This window comes from Vicia villosa, linkage group LG6 (genome assembly GCF_029867415.1).
Source record: "Vicia villosa cultivar HV-30 ecotype Madison, WI linkage group LG6, Vvil1.0, whole genome shotgun sequence".
Lineage (NCBI taxonomy): Eukaryota > Viridiplantae > Streptophyta > Magnoliopsida > Fabales > Fabaceae > Vicia > Vicia villosa.
This window is the reverse complement of record NC_081185.1, coordinates 83,484,528-83,507,448: the sequence shown is the minus strand read 5'-3', so window position 1 is coordinate 83,507,448 and position 22,921 is coordinate 83,484,528. Positions and strand designations below refer to the sequence as shown.

Below are 22,921 nucleotides of genomic sequence, written 5' to 3'. Positions count from 1 at the left end.
AGCACTTGATGTATCCCATGACGCCACGATAATCGAGCAGTGCGTCGATGTTTTCGATATGTTCGTTATGGTCGGTGGTACCGTCGTACGTGCCCAAAGGGGGAGGCTTCTTCAGCCTCTTGGGTAATCGGGTTGCCATGATGTCTAGGGATAACAAGCCTTAGGGCTCGTCGTCGTTGCTGGAACTGGGAGATTAGGTTGCTATGATGTCTAGGGACAACGGGCCTTAGGGCTCGTCGTCGTTGCTGGAACTGGGATAGCGGACAGGAGATGCGTGATGTCTACAATCTGGGCGGGGAGACGGGCTTCTTGATGATCTTTTGGAGGGTTTGCTGAGTCTCTACTCGTGGATTTTCTTTAGTTGGGGCTTCTTGCTCCCCTCAGTTTGATTCTGGCGAGGAGAGTTGCGAACACGCTTCTTCGCAGTTGGGGCTTCTTGCTCCCCTCAGTTTGAACGGCGCTCCCTGGGTCGTGGAGAGGGACTCCGGGAATGTCTTCGGTGTCTCAGTTTTGGGTTGGATCGTGGATCTGGGCCCAAAATGCGTGACTGTCAGAATTCTAGGAGTATATTTAGGAACTCTAGGAATCTGCTCGAAACTAGGCGTTGGTCTGGCAAAGATGTACTTTTGGGCGGTAGAGGTGCCCAGCGAGCAGAGGGGTACTTGTCCCCGACGGGAGAGTAGAGCGGATATCTTGCTGCTGGCACGGATGGAGGTCTGGCTGGGGACAACGATGTCGCATTCTAGTGGTTAAACGTTACTTGTTGCTCGTGTGTGGGGAGGCTGAAGCGTTTGTTTTTTTCGCATTGAAGTGGATAAAACATCGTTCGTTTATGGAAAGAGTATAGATATACAAAATAAAATTAAATCTCATTATAATTGTGAAAGAAATATAATTGTAGGAACAAAATATTGCATATTATCAATATTACTGTAATTTTGTATCCTTTTTCTGTTAAAAATATTTTTCTTTTACATTATTTTGCCTTAGTTTGTCACAATTAGTGAAAATAGGAAAGGTGGTGACCCATGGTGATGGGTCAGTGTCAAGTAGGGAAATTTCGCTGTGGTCCATGCATATATTGACTCGTAAAAGCTATATTGAGAACATCTAGAGAAAGAATTCAAGAAACTCACATGGTCATATTAAAGACTCCATCATGTTTAATAATCCTCGCTTCAATAAATATTCACTCATTGGTCAAAGAAAAGGGAGCAATATAAATACTTAGATGCAATTTTATAGATATGGTTTAAATTATTTTCTAATGAAAATATAACAAATGTATAATTTTCTCTTACACATATTTAACTTTCTCTTATTTTTACGTTTTAAATAATATTAGAGTACATTTATCATATTTTCATTGTCAAATAGCATAAACCACAATTAAAGAATTATAGGTAATTTTTCTCCATATACATACTCTCTCATCTCTTAAATATAAATAAAAGATCAAAATATATTTATTTCAATTTTAAATAAAATACATTTGAACTTTTTATTTATTTAAAATTAAGACAATATATTAAAAAAAGTTATAAAAAACAAAATAATTTACTCACGAAACGTTAATATCAAAATGACCTTCCTCATAGATCTAAGAACTTAAAATGAGAGCTTAATCCAAACAACATTAATAATATTAATAATGATGCAACATGATGAAGATAAAATATTTTGGTTGTGAAACTCAAAATCAGATTCAAACCCTTTTTTAAAAAAAATCTTAACATCAATATTAAATTCTAAAATTATATTATATTTTAGCTCAATATAAAATTATATATTTAGTTCAATTTTAAATTAAATATATTTTTTATTTTTTATTTATATTTAAAGTTGAGAAAATATATTTAAAAAGTCATAAAAAAAACAAAATAATTTACTCACATTTGATGTTCTGCACAGATCTCACAGCCTAAATTAATGGGGTTGGATTCCCTACCTTTGTTTTCTCCCACTTAAATAATTTATTTTATTCATTGATTCATATTCATTTTACACTAAAGGAATCAAAAAGTCCCAACTAGCAAAGGTAGTCAATCTTATCCCTAGGATGAGAGTATAATCCAAACAATAAGGATGTAAGATGATGAAGATAAAAATATTTCAGTTGAAAAATTCAAAATCCATTTTAAAAAGATTTTTCTTTACCCACCTCCCTATGGGGGTCACCCCCAGCGAAAACCCCATTTTATCCTGCTTCGGAAATGCATTTCCGAAATTTTTTTTTTCTAAATTTTTCCAGACTTCAGAAGTGCATTTTTGAAAAAATCCCAAAAATTGGAATTTTGACTAATTCGGAGATGCATCTCCGAAACAACAAAAAAAATCTAAAAAAATCCTAAAAATTAATTTTTAGGATATTAATTAATTCACATATCATAAATTTGATATAATTTATGAGTAATGAATAATAATAATTATATATTTTGATATAATTTATGAGTTATGAATAATAGCTATTATATATTTCTATCCTGATTTATATTTTAAAATTTAAAATAATTTTAATTAAAAAATTAAAATAATTTCACTTACAAAATAGGTTATAATTTTTTATTTATATATTTATAATAATTGTTATATATTTATAAAAAAAATGAGTGTTTTAATTTATATATTTATATAATAATTATAATAATTATTATAGATTTATAAAAATTATTATATATTTATATATTTATATAATAATTATTATATATTAATTATAAATATATTTATATATTTATATAATAATTATAAAAATTAAAAAAATGATGTTTTAATTTATAATAATTATTATATATTTATATATTTATATATTAATTATTATATATTTATATATTTATATATTAATTATTATATATTTATATATTATATATTTATATAAGTTAAAAATTATTTTTAACTTTAAAATTGTTTAGGAAATTTTGATTCACCTTGATTTTATTGATTAACCTTCATTTTATTGATTCACCTTGATTTTATACCTATTAATTTTAATTTTTTAATAATTATTGAATTCTTTCGGAAGTGTATATCCGAAACATTCCAAGACCAATTTGGTCTTGTAATATTTCGGATATGCATCTCCGAAGACACCCCCTCCCAAAAAAAGATGTTTTCGGAAATGCATCTCCGAAAACCCAAAAAAGGGGTGTTTTCGGAAATGCATCTCCGAAAACACCTTTTTTTCGTGTTTTCGGAAGTGCATTTCCGAAATAAGACAAATTTTGAAAAAAAAAGCGTTTCGGAAATGCATTTCCGAAGTAAGGGTATTTTGGGTTTTTCACCGGAGGTGATCTAGAAAAGAGGGAGGTAGGGAAAGAAATTTCCTTTAATATTCTTGTATAATTTTGGACAATATCGCGTAATTTTTAAAAAGAAATTACTTAGTATGCTATTCAAACGACGATTCGGATCAAAGTTTTTCGGTAAGGGGCTGTTTTGATTATATTAACAAAGTCCACGTTCTTTTCGGTCAAACAAATAAGTATGATAAAGCTCTTGTTTCGATTTGGAAAATGCATGTTTCTCACAAAATAAAAGTTTTTGGTTGGAGGTGTTTTATCAATAGGTTTTAAACTAGAGATTTACTTGCTACTCGAGGTATTTTTAACCAATCTAGTGATATCAGGTGTGTTCTTTGTAGAGGGGTTCTCGAATCATCGATTGACTCTCTATTATTGTGTCATATTTCTGGATTGGTGTGGAAGGAGATTGCCGAGTGGATTGATTTTGTGAATTTTGAGGTGGATAGTTTTTTGAGGTGGTGCATGTTTTGCAAGTCCAAAAAAGTTAAAAAAGGAATAGAAGGTTGTGTTTGGTTGGCAACTTCTTGAAGCTTATGGATCTCTAGAAATGGTATGGTTTTTAGGGAGAAAGATTATAACGTTTTGGATGTTGTTTGGAGTATCAAGACCTTACTTTGGAGATGGTCTTACATATGAAATATTACACATTTCAACTGTAACTTTTATAATTTTAGAAAGAAAAAAAAAACCCTCTGTTTTGTCTTTCTTAAATTGCAATAGGGGTGTAATCATTCTTTTCCAAATTTTGTCTCGTCTTTTTCGTAATTGGGTGGGATAATTTTGTTCTCTCTTTATTGAATCTCGCTTACAAACAAAAAAAGAAACATCCCAACCATTTAATATGTTTTCTTGATAAGCCAACAAAAATAACTAGACACGAGAACAATTTCCTCTTCATCTTAGATTAAACAAAAATAAATTTTTAATTTTATTTTATAAAAGAATTTGATTATAAATATCAACAATTTATTTTAAACATTTGTCAAATATTAAACCCTGAATTTGCAGGTTTCACCCTTTTAATTCAACTAACATTACCAGTTGAAATATGTCATCCAAAAAAAATTCTAAATTATTCAATCTAGACCTCTTTTTTTCATCTCAAATCCAAAAATTAATCAACCAAAATTTAGAAATTCATCGACTAGAAACTGTTTTATTTTGTTACAATTAAATTAGTAACTTATGTCGGCAAGCATAACTATAACTTTACATAGTAATAGAAATCTATACAATAACAAAAAAAGAAGGGATTACTATCACTTTGTCTCAGTGAATGTGTGGTGGAAAATGGGCACTATATACATGATTTTTGTCTATAAATTACAACATGTAAGAATGAACAAATGCAACACAACCCAATATAACACCAACCTACTAGCTACTATTTTCTATTCATTCAAGCATTATGGCTTATGCTAAGCTCTCTCTTTTGCCTCTCTTCCTGATCACCACATTAGGTATGTCTTTTATCTTAACTTTTTTTCTACATTCTATTAGTTATTGCTTTTCACATAGTTTGATTCACTGGTATTGAGAAAATTATCTTTGAAAACATCATTTGCAGTAATAATATTTCCGACGAAGAAGGTCCAAGCAGATTGTGACAAGCTTTGTAGTTTTCAAGAGTCGGAATGTGGTGATGGTTGTTTATGTTTAATCGGGATTGATTATTGCTTAAGCATATCATTAGTTATGAAGATGGTGAAGAAACATCCTAAATTATGTGAGTCTCATGCAGACTGCACAAGAAAAGGAAGTGGGAGCTTCTGTGCTTATTATCCAAATTCGGATATTAAATATGGCGTGTGTTTTGATTCTAGCTCTCATGCAGAAGCCTCATTCAAGAATGCTCTTAGCTCTGAATTCTCAAACTTGTTGAAGATGCCCTCAGAAGTTTCCACTTAATATGTACATCAAAAACCATCCATGCATGCATGCATGCATGATCTCTCTATCTACTTAAATAAAATTGTTTCATATGTCTTTGTTTCCAATTATGTTTGGATTTCTTAGACATTTTGATTTCAAAAATAATATATGCATGTGTGTAGAGTATGTACTTCTATGTCATTAGTTTATAAGTAATGCATAATTAAACTGTGATATTTATTTGTGTATTGGTTGGTGACTGTGTTTATCTTTCTCCTTTCATTTGTCAATTTTTAAATTAAACTACTAATTAAATCATATAGTTTTTAATAAGTTGAAGACTTTAATTTTTTTTTAATTAATAATAAATTTAAGTGTAGTACTTAAATTTAGTAAAAAGAATAACGTTAGATGATCAAGAACAAATACAATAAAGAAGATGGGAAAAAATAATAATAATAAACTACTAATTTTTTTAAAAGGAAATTTCTTAATAGAGAGTATATTTATAAAAAAAAAAAAAAAAACGCGCCCTAAGTCAAAGGGGGAAAAATTCTAGAAATACATCTTTGTATACATTAATACGAAGATTTATCTCCAGACACTATTTTTTCTGGTGAATTCTTATCTACCCAACTCAAAAAGTTGGGTAAGGTTACATCCTTTGTAAAATACTTTGAAAACAACCAACATTTGTAGTATTTTAATAAATAATTAAATGTGTTAAATTAGATGAAATTATGTGATTGGTTGGAGGTACACTACCCAACTTTTTATGATGGGTAGAGAAGTTGTCCCCATTTTTTCTAAAACGCACTAGAATCCCTTCTTCTTCCTCACTTCTAAAAAAACAACTTTAAACCACTAATTTTCTCAAATTTTTTTAAATCACATTGTAACACGGTGGGAGAACTGACTTTTTTGAAATGTCGCGGTAAGCAAGAGTCGCCACCGACTTTTATTTTATCCAATTAGGAAAGGCAAAAAGAACAGGAAAGACCTTTGAAAGATTTTGAGTTCGGGGGGTAAGTTATACAAAGGGAAGGTTTAAAGCACCCTTTGTATCCATGGTTATCCATGGGCTCTTAATTGCTTAGCTCACTTTTGAATTGTTTGAAATGTTTGAAGTGTCGTGTGTGTTTAGAAAAGATTTTTTGAATAAGGACTTTAGCTTGTAAATAAGCGTAGCCTTTTGGAAATCGTTTTGAAAAGAAGGTGTGAAAAGTAATTTGAATTTTAGAGCAAGCAATTAGTAGCAACTACCCTAAGTTTGTCTTTTTTGTTCTTTAAGTCCTTCGGGCGAAAGGGTCTATCCATACCATGAGAGGACAGGAAGTCTTTCAATTGGATGTGCGGGTCATCGAAGGGTCATCGAGAATATTCGTTCGCCACAAGACTGTCCCTACCATAAAGAGGGCAGGTAGTCTCGGGGAAGGACATAATAGTCATTAAGGCAACAGTAAGGATACCTTAGCAATCGAAGGGACTATCACCATTTAATCGAGGGACGAGATCATATTTATCGTAGGCAACTCGAAGGGACTATGATCTTTTATCGGAGGGACATGGTGATTTTGAATCAAGGCAGCAAGCTAAGGTATCCATATATTCGAAGGGACTTGACTATTTTATCGAGAGGGCAGCATAAGAGTGGTTACCTTAAAGGTGGGTGTGTGCAGCAATCACGTGGTTCGAATTCAGTTATGTTATCTTGATTTAGGTGAGCTATCGTTCAGTTAATTAGTCTTGTCACTCCCTATATTACTAACTACGCAGTTAATATATTGACAGAAAATAAATTGCGGAAATTAAATCCTACGCTATTACAGAGCTTCGGGATTAGGGGGTACATAACCAAAAATTGGGGGATGCGAAAAATAAAGTGCGAGAAAATAAAATCCTAATTACTATTACATCACAAAGATTGCAACCTATACACCTTCTAGAATTTAAATAACAGAAATTAAATAATATAAATTGCAGAATTTAAATGACAGAGATTAAAATAACAATTAAAACACGGATGCGACAATCATAGAGTGGAGATGAGAAGAAGAATCGCGAGAATTGAGTTGAGAAATCAAGTGAGGATAATCTTAATTTTACTAAATTAATTACTAAATAGAAATTGAATGAATTAACACCTAATCACTAAATTAAAATTAAATAGTTAATTAATTAAAGAATAAAAATGCTAATCTTAATTAAAATTATTAATCTAAAATTTAATTTTAAATTATTTATCTAAAACCTAATTTATAAAAAAAAGTATGTTATTTGTTAAAGAAAAGGAAAAAAGAAAAAAAACAGATTTAAGAAAAGGAAAAAGAAAAAAGAAAGAAAAGAGATTTCTAAAAATAAAATAAATAATAAAAGAAAATAAATGAAGAACCTGGCGCTATTATCTGGTGTGGCTGGACCTTGAAGGTCCATGGTGAGGAAGCATATCCTGGGCGTTTGATTTGTTGGTCGCTGGATCCAGTGGATGAGATTTGAGGGTGTACGATGGGCGTGCCTGCTCAGGAGTGTATTGGATCCTTGAAAAATAATTCACAAAATATCTGAAAGAAGCTGGGATCGAACCGGCCCACTCTTGGTGACACACTACTTGCATTTGCCAACTCCACTGCATATCTATTCATCTATTCAATAATAATACACATGTTTAATTAATATATGTGAAAAAACAATAAACCCAAAAATTCAAAAGACAAGTCAACGTGGGCCCCCCTGGGTATGTGCTGCAACCAATCACGTGTGGAGAGAGGATCCTGAAGAATTGACCGCCCAATGGAATGGGGCCACGCGCGTGGAGAGAGGAAGCGTTTGCTGACTGGCGAACCACAATTCAACACGTATGGGTCAACTGGTCAACACCACTGTTTGTCTTCTTCCTCGATTCTCCTGCGGAAATACCTGCAAAAATTGCCATGGATTTACCTGCGGATTTTTCCGCAGGTTCTTCTTCTTCAACCTTAACTATTTAAAACCTGCAAAAGACATAACGAAAACCAACAAAAACCACCCAGATCCCTTATTCGATATATTTTGAATCCATTAATGATGTCTTTTTGGGCTGATACGGCTTGGGAGCAAGAGAACGAAAAGCTCCATTCGTGGAGCCCTAGCCATGGAAACTCTTGATTCACACGTGAAAGCTCCAAACGAATGACTCAAATCCCTTCTAAAACATGCCAGCAACTTAAACACACAGCTATCTTGAATCGAAACATTGTATTATGCAATATAGGAAAATTAAAACACATATGAATATGAAGAACATGTGGTGTGCGTTTTAAGCATCATGGGACTTAGTTAGTGATTCATTCCTACCTTCTATTACCTTATGAACGGAAGGAGAGGATTGATTTGCCCTGGAACTCTCTTAAACTCTGCAATACGATTCTTCACTTTTCTTTAACATTTTGTATGCTTGAACCCTAGCTCTCCCTCTCCTAATTTTTTCGTCCCCTTATGCCTTGAATAATGTGAGTATATATAGAGAATGATTTCAGGGTTACAAGTTTGGAGAGAATCAAATAAAATCATGTGTTTTGATGGTGAGAAATTTGATTGAAATTTAATTGAAATTTTGCTATTTTTGGGTCCAATCTTGTTCAATAAATCTCCCACGAATTTATACTGATTTATTATGATTTTGAGACTCAATATTAGATGCCAAAATAATCTCCTCCATCCCTTTAATATTTCTCATCATTTTATTAGATTTAATTTGAATTTTAAATGAATAAAATCAAATATAAATGAAATAAAATCATGAAATAAATTTTATATGACCAATGGGCCTCTCTCAAGCTCAAAATCACGTGGAAATTCCAAGTCATAAGGCCCAATCCTCAAAAATATGAAATAAGCAACTTAGGGTTTCAAGTCTTTCTCAAAAATCGACCAACTTGTACCAAGCGTATCTCTCTCAATTTTTGTCATATGACCAAGTTCTAGGACTTTTTGAAAAGCTCAAGATGTCCCCTACAAGCCACTTTGGAAGTTTTTTTTCATTTGAAGATTTTATCTTCAAGATATGGCTCCTGGAAGAAAACAACTTTTTGCAAGTTTCTAGAAGGACCTGTAATGTTTTGGCTCATATCTCTTATGCGGATACATTTCTTGACCTTGGGCCCAACATCAAAGTTGTAAAGAATAAAATTTCCTTGAGAATAAGCTTTGGTTGAGGAATTTCTAAGAAAGTATGAGAGAGATACGATCAGTCAAAGTTGGTTTGACTTTTACTTAGAAACCCTAATTTAGCAACTTGTCCTTTTGTGAATTTTTGAACTTTTCTTGATGAATCATGATCAACCTTTGATCAAATGATGAATATTACTTCAAAATAAGGATGTTGACAAAAAATCAGGAGTTTTGACTGTGATTTGACCATAGTTGACTTTTAGGTCAAACTGGTCGACTGTTGACTTTCTGAGCTTTTGACTGAGTAATCTTATGATTCAGAGCTTGAAAATTGGCATGAGGACACTATGAGTAAAAGTTAATTTTCCTTTGAGAAAAGCAAAACCCTAGTCCAGAGGCACTTGTTTAGGAGATAGGTAGCTTTGAGCAATTGGAGATCTTTGAGCATTTGAAAGTCAGATGTACTTGAAATATGAAGGGAAAATTTTGGGATATGACACACATTCTCTCAATAATTCAAGCAACTTCAAAGCTTTTTTCATCAACACCAACATAGTAACAGAAGTCCCGAGGCCGAAAAAACTTTACTTTGACTTATTTCGACTTTGTTGTGTACTCTGAATTTATTACTTAGTCATTTTTTGCATATCGGTTGTATTATCTAATTCATCATAGTATACATTTACTATATCGTCAATTTCATCTGAGCATCACTAAAACAAACTTAAAATTTACTTTTTGGTGTGGTTACAGATATGCATATCTCTAGATTCTATCTAGTGTGTATTGGGAGATGCATCTCCGAAATAAATTTGGAAAAATATACTGGTTGTATATATTGGTTTTAATGTTTTGGGTGAAGAAAAATGTGTGTTCAGAGATGTATCTTTGGAATCCAAAGAGCATTTTTAAAATTTTATAGGGTGTTTTTCCATCACATAAGACTTATTGGAAGAACTCTAGTTCTTCGAGCTCTTTGGTTTATGCTAGCCACACCCTCTTCAACCTCGACTATGTCTGAAATGTCAGCAACTGCGTCGACTTCAACCTCACTGATTTCTTTGTCGATACCATAACTCATAAAAGGCTTGTTAATTGCATTACCAGAATTCCAATACCAGAATGAGTTTTCATCAATCACAATGTCTCAACTCATCACAATATTCTCATTAATAGAATTGAATATCATGTATTTTTCATAGGTTCATTTTTGTCATCAAACTTCCTTTTTCTCGCATGCTTATAACAAATATATCAAAACACCTTCAGATGACTCACTAATGGTCGTTTGTCACTCAATACTTCTTCAGGAACTTTATTGTTCAATTTCTTGGTAAGACACTTGTTCAGAATATAGAAGCTGTGGTGACTGCTCCACCCCATACAGATTTTGCCAATTCTTCTACTTCAGCATGTATCTCGTCATATCCAATATGATCCTATTTTTTCTTTCTGCTATTTCATTATATTGAGGCGTATGAGGAAAAGTCACCTCATAATCAATATTATGTTTTGTATAAAATTCTTCAAACATCTTTAATGCATATTCGCCACCTCTTCATGTTCGAAAACTTTAATCTTGCATTTAAATATATTTATTTTTACTGTATTATCGTAGAACTGTGTTGGCAAGCTTTTCCTTACGGTAGAAGAAATGATCTTATCCACAAAATCCAACTGACACAATTAATTTTTTGAAGCATATACATTAATTTGTAAATGTGTATGTGGCACAACATAGAAGATTATAAATCTTTTTCTTATATGTCTATAAATTATTACATGCAATAATGAACTAATTCAGCACAACACCAACCAAAATTTAAAACATGACAGTGCTATGAATCCAAAGAAGATAATTTAGCAATTGAATGTGTGGTGGAAAATGTGGCACAACACACAGAATTTATCTATAAATTAATATATGTAAGAACAAACAACACAACACCAACCTAGCTAGCTAGCTTTCTAATCATTCAAGCATTATGGCTTATGCTAAGCTCTCTCTTTTGTCCCTTTATTTGTTATCCACATTATGTATGTTTCCAATCAAGAAGGTAGAAGCAGGTGTTTGTGAAGGATTGTCTTGTGGCAGTGGCATCTTTGAGAGAACATGTAGTGGCACTTGTGCATGTATACCTCTGAGCTTTCCCATTATTGCTTGCCTAAATATACCAATGGTTAGGAAGATGGTGGAAGAACGCCCTAACATTTGTGAGTCTCATGCAGACTGCACAAGAAAGGGAAGTGGGAGTTTCTGCGTTTCTATCCAAATTCAGATATTAAATATGGTTCGTGTTTTGATTCTAACTCTCATGCACAAGCCTCATTCAAGAATGCTCTTGGCTATGAGTTCTCAAAATTGTTGAAAATGCCCTCAGCATTTTCCACTTAATATGTGCAACAAAAACCATCCATGCATGATGTGTCTACTTAAATAAAGTTGCTTCATATTTCTTTATTCCAACTATATGCTTGTATTTCTTAGTCACTAAGATTTTAGAAATAATATCTATGTCCATGTATGTGGATATGTACTGTTGATATCTATATCTCTTACTTTGAAAGTAATGGAATCTAATAACTCTATGTATGTTTTTATAAATCCTTCAACAAGTATTGGAGTATGGGAACAAAAGAATACTTATTTAAGTTCTCTCCTAACTATATTATATCCTTTTTGGTTTTTTGAATATGAATAGAATGGGACACTGCTAAAAATACATCAAGAAAGCTTTTAAAACAATCATTATTGAAAAACTAGGATAAAATTTAAAAAGTTAAAAAAAAAAAGTTAATTTTGTTTATATCGACATATTCTTCATAAAGTTAATATTAGAAAAACAAAGTAAATAAAAAATATTAATGTTCAAAATTCGTTTCAAACAAAACAAGACAGATAAATAAATTGTTTATTAAATTAGTTAATATTGGACAGTTGAATCGCTATTTTCAAGGAAGTCTTGGGTCATTTAATCACCTTAACTTTCTTTTTGCCCGAGGAACGTCTTATCTCACATTTTTCATGTAAGGGTTAGGAAAGACTACAAGGCAAGACGATACATTCCTTTGGATCACCTTGTATCGTCGCTTTTTCTAGGACGGTCCAAAAACATCGTCTTAGGCAATGTCTTTTATAAATATAAGACTACATTGTCTCTCGGACATCAAACCTATAATAAAAGACGAAATGTCTTTCCAAGTGGACATCTAGAGCACATCTTAAGCGTGACCTTTGAATTTTTTACAAATAGACCAGATCTAATGTGAGACTAGTGTCAATTTAGGGGGCAAAAATTTTGAGCCCTAACCCACTTAATGAGGGGGCTTAAAAAAAGAGGATATCTAAATCCATCCCTTGATACCCTTAGGCACCTAGCACAATTACATTAACGCCCTCTGCTTTCGGAGATACATATCAGGAAGCATCTTTTTTTGTTCATAATTTTTTTCTGAAGCTATATCTACAGAAGTAGTTTAAAATGGTAAACATTGTGAAAAATTGAACTTAATTCATTTTAGGGAAACTTCCGTAGATGTAGCTCTGGAACGTCTTAACGCCAAATTGTTCCGTAGATGAACCTACGCAATCTTCTGTTATATTTAAAATGAAGAATCAGGGAGGAGAAGAGACTCTGGCGCGAATTTATCAAAAATGGTTCTGGAGATACATTAAAGGAATTCCTCCGTAGATGCATCTACGGAGCAAACCAACATTGAGTAAAAAAATATGCGTTCGCATATACACCTCCGAGAGCAGAGGTATTTTTAAAAAACGCACATGTTGCCTAACAATCTGAAAGGACGAGGTAAAAAATTCCAAAAAAAAAAAATCTAAAAATAATGAGGCCCAAATATATAAGCCCCAAAATTTAAAATGGGACCAAGGCTCCTAATAAAAAAATTAATTCTTTAAAAAAATAACAACTTAATTTTGAAAAATAATATTCTCAAAAATAAAACATTAAAAATTTTTTTATAAAAAATTGTTTTTTTTATAAAAAAAAAAAAAAAAACCAATTTCCATAATTTCTCAAGTTAGTTTTCTATAACGAAAATTTCCATAATTTCTATAATGATGATGAAAATCCGAATGTTAAGAAGGGAGGAAAGACTTCGGTGTGGTGGGCGGATTTAATCACGTTGGGGAAAGATCTTCCGGAGAATTTTTTTACTAACCTGCATTTTCTTTTTCAGGTTGGAGACGGGTACTCGATTTGTTTTTGGAAATCCCATTGGTTGGAGGGCGGATCTTTAAAAGATCGTTTTCCGAATCTTTTTTATGATTCCGTGTTGCAAGACGTTTCGGTTGGCGCCATGGGTGGATGGAATAATGGAGAATGGCTTTGGGGAGACTTGGGAATCCCCATCGGGCATGCTCACAGTCAGCACATGGGGCTGAATGAAGTCTTGGAAAATGCTGTAGTTTCTGTTGCTAGTGCTCAGCATAATGAAGAAAACATGATCGGTGATGCAGCTGCTGGTTCTGCAACGGTTCAGCTTCCAAATGCTCCTCATGTTTCTTCGGCCAGCACTGTTTTTGGTCACAGGACTGCTCACGGACAGCAGCACCTTCAGAATCTGTTTTTCAGCTCTGTCTGCGGCTGAACTAACAGCTTCGAAACTGGATGTCGTTGTTTGGAAGCGGGCACCGGACGGTAGTTTTACGGTAGCATCATGTTATCTTTCTCTTTGCAAAGACTCGATTCCTCACGGCCCGGTGAATAGATATGATTCTGCTTTTAAGGACATTTGGAAGGTTGATGTACCTTTGAAAGTGAGGTTTTTTGGTTGGAGATGCTTCCTCAATAAAGTTCCAACAAAAGACTCACTTAGGCGCAAAGGTATTCTTTCTAATACTTCGAATCTTGTTTGTGTGTTCTGTGATAATTGCAACGAATCTACTCTTCACTCTTTCCTTTTCTGTCGGAATGCCGGGATTGTTTGGAGAGAAATTGCCGAGTGGATTGGGATACCGTTCAAGTTAGGAGTAGATTTAAAAGATAGCTTTTTGACTTGGAGTTCTTTTTGTCGGGCGAAGAGAGTCAAAAGTAGTAAAACAGGTACGGTGTGGTTAGCTACATTGTGGAATCTTTGGTTACGAAGGAACGACATTGTCTTTAACGAGGGTACTTGGAATTCGAGGGATGTCGTGTGGAGCTGTAAAGCGCTAGTTTGGAGATGGTCGTTCATAGGGAAAATTACTCATTCCAATTATAACTTTTATGAGTTTAGCAATAACCCATTGTTTTACTTATGCTAGGTTCCAATCGGTTTGTAATTTTCTTTTTCGGCCCTTTTGTGGGATGTAATCTTGAACCTTTTGATCTAATATATCTCTTGCTTTTTAAAAAAAAAAGAAAATGAATGATTTCCAACTATTCAATAGGATCAACAATAAACTTAACTAACCTTTTGCAATGTAAATGCTTATACATAAGTTCTTTTTATAAAAAAACAACTTAAACTGAAATTATATTTTTGATTTAAAAAATCAAACATTTTCCATACAAATAATTAAGTACTTTTTATAAGCTATTATAGAAATAAGCTAAAAGCACTTTATAAACCGTAACCCCTAAATCAATCTAACCAGCTCAGAGAGAAGGTAGAAGGTACGTGTAACAATGACTCTTAAGAATGAAACAGTTTCCGACAACTCATGACCAGTCTTCCCCTCCCATTTTTCGACAAGGAAGGGAACAACAATGCTCTGCAAATAAACACCAATAGCGGTGAACTTGACGAATTTGTCTTGAATTTGAAGGCCTCTCTCTCCTCCACCGACGAGGAATAAGTTGTTATCGGATCTGGAGGTTTGATGGTGGGAGGGAACCGACATTTCTCGATCTCCAAAGTTATTGCGAGATGATATACTTGAAATAGAATAAGACTCTCTCAATAGGGCCCAAAATAACATATTAATTAGGGGCCTAAAATTATGGAGCCTAAAAATTTGAGAAAATCTCAATCCACCCCTTGATACTCTTCTGCACCTAGCGCAATTTCATTTATGCCCCCCTAAATCTGGATATACATATCAAGAAGCACTCTTTTTTTAGCCAAAATTTGGTTTATTGGAGCTACAAATACAAAAGTATTTTAAATTGGTAAACGGTGCCAAAAAATCATAATAATTCAGTTCAGAGAATCTTCCGTAGCTACATCTACAGAACGTCTTAGTGCCATAATATTCCGTAGATATAGCTCCGAAATTTTCTACTATATTTTGAACATGCATGATCACTCTCCCATTGTTGTTTTTCTTCTTCAACACTCACCTTCACTAACCTATAAAACCCTACATCATTAATATCATTTTTCACTCAAAAGCTTCAACTTTTGGTGCAACAAATCAAAGGGAGCAAGAGAATACAGAATTTCAAGCAAAGATTCATCTTTGTCCATTACATTGCTCACATTAATCATGAAGCTTTTGTAAAGTAAAGGTAACGTTGCTTCTGTAGGTACAACTGCGGAACATGTTGAAGATGAACACATTCCGTAGGTACATCTCCGGAACATGTATGTGCTGTTGTTTTAGAGCAGTTTTATAATTTTGTGTTATTTTTTATATTATTTTCAAATAGGTATGGTGCACCTTGATAATATCTCAAAAGAATTAGTTTCAACATACGATGTTTCTCCGAATGTTCAAGGTTGTCGTAAAGGCGGTAGATGTCGGCGGTGACTTCAATAACAAGTTGATGATTGTGATAGCATGCTCACATGGCATCGTAAGACTGCAACTAGGCTTGGTTTTGGTGTGGTCATAGGAAGATCGGATAATAGTTCGGAAAGAAGAAACACTTTTGTAACAATGTTGTGCGAAAGAAGCGGAAAGTAACATACTCCTCTAAGGAAGTTTAAAATAGACGACACTGGTAGTAGAAAATGTGAGTGTCCTTTTAAAATTTATGGTTATATGTTGGCTACCAAGAAGTAGAAATTTAGTGTTATTTGTGGTTTGCATAACCATGATTTGTGTTCAAAGTTACAAGGTCGACCTAATGTATGTCGGCTCAAATCATAAGAGAATGCATGTATTAGTGACATGACTTTGAATCTTGTCCATATGGAACAAAATATCTAGGTTCCTTCCATGGATATAACTATGAAATATTGTGTGACAGAAAATGGGCGGTCCATGTTCACCTAGGTTTTCTATAAATTTGGAGTTTCTTACGTTTTCTTTCACACAAACACAAAAATTTCTCAATTTGATATCAACATCTGTTAGTATGTCACAAGTGTCTCCTACTCTAACGACAAAACACCCGGCAGATGTTCAAATTCAACGATTACACCTCGCTCGATGATATCATTGACCAAATCCACTATCGCTTACCTTACATAGATAAATGAAAGGTTATGAAGCCCGAGTATCGTTCACCTTAAATTGAAAACGAAAGGAACGTCGTTTACAGCAACTTTGAGCTCAAGAGCCGAGAGGATGTTTTGTCGATATGAGGAACGTATTTTGAGTTTGAAGAAAAATCCCGCTGGAGTTGGTAGAGACGGTACGAAGAACGGTCGAGCAAACCTTAGAGATGTGCAAGCGTCCGCCAAAATATTGAAATATAATATTTAATTTTCTGTTAAAATCATCAATGTAATGTCGATTTTAGTTTACGAATTTCGTTTTTGTTGTTGCAATATTGATTTTCTAGTTTTCTGTTTTGGGGTTTCTTCCGTAAATATACATACGGACATATTTCGTATATGCATCTACGAAAGTTTTTTACGTTAATTAAAAAAAAACGTGCGTCCAGAGATACATCTATGAAAACATGGATATTTTTTAAACGCAAATGGTTTCTAAGAACTCCAAGAGGTGGAATAAGATATTTCTAAAAATTTCTCAATAATAAGCGGCTTTATAAAGTGGGGCTTTAGTGAGATTAAAAAATAGGGGCTTTGAAAAATTAGACTTAACAGCTCCCAATGAGACTCTTTGCGGAAAGTCTACCTGTTTGTTTTTATTAAAAGAGAATATCTCATTACACCCCTTGATTTTCTTAGGCATTTGGTGAATTTTCAATTTTGCTCCCTGCTTCTGTAGATGCACATCCGGAAGCACATTTTTTTGTCAAAAATTTAATTTTTCCGTAGGTACATCTACGCAAGTATTTTAAACTAGCGTATGTTAGGAGAAATTGCAGATTAATTCTGTTCAGGGATTTTTCCGTAGGTACAACTACGGAATAACTTAGCGCGAGAATTTTCCGTAGATGTATCTACGGAAGTATCTAATATAGTTTGAACCACCATGATCACTCCCCCATTTTTACATTTCTTCTTCAACATTCACTCTCACCACCCTAAAAAACACTACACCATTAATATCATTTTCCACTTTAAAGCTCCAACTTTTTGGTGCAACAAATCAAAGTGAGCAAGAGAAGACAAAATTTCAGGTAAATATTCATCTTTATCCGTTGCATTGCTCATATTAGCAATCAAATTTCTTTAAAAAATTTAATGTTGCTTCCGTAGGTACATCTACGTAACGTGTTGAAGATGAACACGTTTCAGAGGTGCATCTACGGAACGTGTCTTTGCTGTTTTTTCCAACATTCTTGTGATTTTGTGTTATTAATGTTATTGTTTATAAATATGTATGGTGCACCCCAGCAATATCTCAAGAGAATTAGTTCCTTCCGCAATTGTTTCTGAAAATGTTGAAGGGGTAGTCGTAAAGACAGTAGATGTCGGCGGTAACTTTAATAACAAGCAAGAGTTTGATGATCGTGAAAGCATGCTCACTTGGATTCGTAGGAATGCAACAAACCTTGGTTTTGGTGTGGTAATAGGAAGATCGGATAATGGTATGGCAAGAAGAAACACTTTCGTAACAATGTTGTGCGAAAGAAGCGGGAAATACCATACTCCTCTAAGGAAGTTTAAAAGGGACGACACGGGTACTAAAAATTGTGAGTGTCCATTTAAACTATGTGGTTATATGTTGGCTACTAAAAAGTGGAAATTTAGTGTTATTTGTGGTTTGCATAACAATGATTTATGCTCAAAGTTACAAGGTCATCCTAGTCTCCGTCGCCTCAAAACGGAAGAGAAGACATGTATTAGTGACATATCTTTGAATCTTGTCCAACCGAAAAATATATTTTCCACATTGTAACGAAAGGAACCCGATAATGTATCAAATATAAGGCAAGTGTATAACATCCGATACCACATTAATAAGGAGAATATGGGAGATAGAAGTGAGATGCAACAATTGTTGAAATTGTTGGATGATAACAAATATGTGTCACGGTACCAAATTTACGACGATGGAGTTACGGTCCGAGACACTTTTTGGACTCATCCAGATTCAATAAAGTTGTTCAACACGTTTTCGACAGTGCTCATTCACGATTCTACCTACAAGACAAACAAGTATAGACTTCCATTATTTGAGATGGTTGGTGTAACATCCACCGAGAATACATACGCAGTTGGTTTTGCTTTTTTGGAGTGCGAAAAAGAAGATAATTTTACATGGGCATTAGAGGCGTTTCAGTAACTTTTGAAGGAACAAGTCGAGATGCCTAAGGAAATTGTTACGGACCGCGAATGCGGTGGCAAGGTATTTCCTTATTCTAACACATTACTTTGTCAATATCACATAACATGTAACGTGAGAAGTAAGGTTAAACCGGCGGTAGGGATGAAACATGTAGAGACCGAAGGTGGGAAATCAGTAAAGGCCGGTGTGGTTGTTGAATAAATAATGGACGCATGGAGTCGGATTGCAAATTCTTCGACAAAAGAATTATACGCCGATTCCGTCATTCAATTTCAGAAAGTGTTTGAAAAGTATCTTGATTTATTGACATATGTTAACAGCACCATTCTTGATAAGGTTAAGAAGAATTTTGTGTAATGTATGACACCTTGGGAATACAACCACCAACAAAGTTGAGTCGGCACATGCTAGTTTGAAAAATTGGTTGGCTAATAGCAAGGGTGACTTGTGTCGAGATTAGGACTCTGTAAATCTCATGATTAAAAAACAACACAATGAGATACAAACAACATTTGGTCAGAGCATTACGGTGTTGAAACATCGATTCAAGGACATCATACTTTATTCTCAATTGTCGGCAATGTATCTCGGGCCGAGTTGAACCATATTTTTCACGAGGCCAAACTAGGTGAAGTTGTAGGTTCTGATAGTGCAAATTATGGTTGTACTATTTCTAAAACGTACGGTCTCCCGTGTGTGTTTGTGTGTTATTGCTAAAAAGATAGAGCTAGGTGAGGCAATAAGAATGGACGAAGTTATCCCTCATTGGAAAAGACTTAGTTTTGATGATGATGGTTGCATCAAAGGGGAAGATCGCATATCTCTATTACTTCCGAATTGAAAGCGATATAAGAGAGGTTTTCAAAGGCCGATGACAACATGAACTTCACATCAAAGAACAATTGTGGAAGATTGGATATCCCGAAACAACCGACATGAAAACGCATTCTCAACCGGCTAAGACAAAGGGTACTCCGAAGAAATTCAAGCCTACACCGATTGACAACTCGACCACACGTGCTCCTTCGTATTGTGAGCACGTCGATGAACTTTTTCCTGACTCATTGACGTCTAAATCTCAAAAGTTTCAAACAAGTTCAAACAAAGGAGCTCACAGAAGCAAACCGCCTCCGACACCTATTCCGTCGAAATTTCCAATCATCGAAGAGATGCCTATTCCACCGAAAATTCCATTCATCAAAGAGATGTCGGTTTTTATGCACAGGTATATCAAACGAATCGATAATGTTACAGGAGACGGTGATTATGGTTACCCGGCCGTCTCGGGGTTGCTTGGTAATGGAGAGGATAGTCATACGCTTGTCTGTTACCAACTTATCCAAGAGTTAAAGACGCATAAAGACTCGTACACGCAATTATATGGAGAGGTAGTTAAATTTGAAGCGGTTAACAAAGCTCTTGTTCATTAGTTGGGCGCTTACACACCCGTGTCAAACTAGATGAGATTCCCAGAAATGGGACATCTTATTGCATGTGCGTATGATACGGTGTGCATTGACATGACGCGTTATAGTTTTTCGGAAAACTTTTCCCCCTTCGAACGACACCACCAACAAATCCAAATGATCGCATCATCTGTATTGGATGACTTTCAAAATCGAGTCATTTTGTGCAAGTTTACTTGAAACCGGGATGCCTCATGGCGCATGGACCTCTCCTATTGGACGGTCAAAAGATTCTGTTTCTCTCCCCTATTTTTATTGGATAACTGCGCCCAGATGGGGCCCCACCTTGGCTTTCCTTTAAATTTTCCATTTGATTACTTTTTGTATATTTATTTTATTTTGTTCAAAGCAATAACAAATTGAAGCGTGTATCAAGATTGGTAATCTCTGCAGGCATGTCACCAAGAGGACCTGGGTTCGATCCCCAGCGCTCCTCACCTATTTTTATTTTCTTTTCTTTTGAATGTTCATTCACAGATTGTATGCAGCCCAGTCTACGCACACCTATGATGCGCCATCATCCATCCACCATTGGATCAATATGAGGATGCATCTGACGGACCAGGATATGGCGTCCCATGGTACACCATCAAGATGCAACTACACTGAATCCAGCTAAGTGTTTCTTAAATTTTTTTTTATTATTATTGTTGTAGCGGCAAAGCGGCAAGCAACAAAAGTTTTGGAAATATTTATCCGGGAATTTATCGTGTCCATAGAGATTAGTGCTACTGAACTGCCGTTCGACGGATTCTTAGTTCTTGAGTTCGGGTTAAAATGGGTTTAGACGGTAAATGCGGAAATTTAACTTATGAACACAAAATAATTTCATTAGTCGGACAATAGAGACTCTCGAGATTTGAAACTCATATACCCGTTAAATACTTAAACTTACTACTCAGTTGAAATCAACCTAAACTACAAATCAACATCATCACGTATCGCTCACACGGAGGTTATGTCTAACGCAAAGTGAGACAACGACCGTATTACTCGCGTCGACGATCTCTCAGCACAATACGAGCAACACGGAAGCATTAAGAACCGACACTAAAGTGAATACCAAGTTCTAATCTATATCTAGAGTTAAAACCCAATAAATGTTCTTCCTAAACTCGGATTCAAATCATCCATGTCTGAAACAATCCAAACCCACATAGAGGAAGCAATCACTAATGAAGATTTGTAATGAAAGCATTAAACAACACCATGAGCAATAAATATACATATAGACAAAGCATACTTACAACAAAAACCCAACATAAATGGTTACAAAGAGAAGAGGAAGAGAAGAAAACCCAATTTCTCGCGGTGTCAAACATGATCCACTAAGCTCCCGACTCCAGATCATCCATGAGCAAGCCATAAATGTTGTTTTCTAAGCTCTAATGTACAAAAAATGAAGGTGATGTCTTTGGGAACAAATACCCCAAAACCATAAACTAAAAAATCTGTTTTTCACCTATTTATGCAATTTTTGGTTCTAGCACAGCGCGCGTCGCGCGCGGAAGCTTGCATCGCGCGCTGACTGCTGTCATGAAAAATCAACATTTAGTGTTTTGGCCATAACTTGAGAAGCGTAACTCCGATTTGCGCCTGGTTCGAAGCGTTGGAAAGCTTATTCAATTTCCTATCTAACAATGACAACATATCAACCAAATTGGTGATTTATTATTCTTTGGTTTTGAGCTTTATTTGCCGAATGAATTGATTCCGCCGCTCAAAATCGCGCGTTTGAAGCCGTGTCTTCGCCACGTTATTGCTCATGCTCCAAATACACCTCAATACCTACAAAATGAATAGAAAACTATCAAAAAGTATAAAAGTATATGAAAATTTATCTACTCACAAAGTATACGTATTTATACACAAAACGGGGTATTATTCGAACGGTATTAACAAAAAGTATCGATAAGTGCAACAAAACATATATACAAAATAACTACAATTTTGCACTTATCAATTATTTTATTTTTTTACACAAATATTTTTATTTTCTTATCTCTTTTTTTTAGTATAATTACTATTGTTATATTTTTTATTTTAATAAATTAGTTTCTTTCATAATAAAATTATACTTATTTATTTTATCAAAAGTTCGATTTTTCTTTAATTATATTAATAATTGTTTTTCCACCTTTTTTTATTATTAATCAAATAATTATTATTTAGTTAATATATATTAATCGAACTCTCGAATTTTTCTTAAAACCTTTAATGATAATTATTTTTATTCAATCAGTATTTGTAAGTTAAGATTTGTGGAACTACAATGCACTAAAATTTCTCTTCTTCATGCCTCATGCCTAACTTTCAGGGTTGATTAAAGTCCTTCGACTACGCGCCATGCCAATAAAAAAAAACTAAAGCTAAGTTCTAATCTTTTTTTTATTTAAATGATTTTAATTTTTGCCTTATAGGTTAAATGGGTTTGTTTTCAATGCCAAAGAATTCCTCTTACACTCACCCCATTATTTTTTGTTAATTCTCAGATGATCAGAGTCAATCAAGGGTCAAGGGTTCGAGGAAGATCAAGGCTCAAGATCAAGATGATAAAACTAATTATTGATTCCTCTTTTTCTTCCGCCTTTTAATTTCCCCATCCC

General features: G+C 34.1%; 2 protein-coding genes across 2 annotated transcripts; both read left to right on the top strand.

Annotated features, from left to right (window-relative positions):
- Positions 1 to 4,640: 4,640 nt before the first annotated feature.
- LOC131611779 (albumin-1-like) lies at positions 4,641 to 5,406 on the top strand. Its single transcript, XM_058883662.1, has 2 exons — positions 4,641 to 4,759; positions 4,867 to 5,406. The coding sequence occupies exons 1-2, from the start codon at positions 4,708 to 4,710 to the stop codon at positions 5,205 to 5,207; spliced, it is 393 nt and encodes a 130-aa protein (XP_058739645.1). The 5' UTR covers positions 4,641 to 4,707; the 3' UTR covers positions 5,208 to 5,406.
- Positions 5,407 to 19,784: 14,378 nt separating this feature from the next.
- LOC131614007 (uncharacterized) lies at positions 19,785 to 20,279 on the top strand. The gene has a single exon (XM_058885638.1). It carries the CDS (start codon positions 19,785 to 19,787, stop codon positions 20,277 to 20,279), a length of 495 nt encoding a protein of 164 aa, XP_058741621.1.
- The last annotated feature ends 2,642 nt before the right edge of the window (positions 20,280 to 22,921 follow it).

Bases quoted from the DNA above. Each gene is read 5' to 3' on its own strand.
- LOC131614007 (XM_058885638.1), top strand. From the start codon at position 19,785: ATGAAAACGCATTCTCAACCGGCTAAGACAAAGGGTACTCCGAAGAAA.
- LOC131611779 (XM_058883662.1), top strand. From the start codon at position 4,708: ATGGCTTATGCTAAGCTCTCTCTTTTGCCTCTCTTCCTGATCACCACA. The intron at 4,760-4,866 runs GTATGTCTTTTA...CATCATTTGCAG, and splicing joins CTTCCTGATCACCACATTAG to TAATAATATTTCCGACGAAG.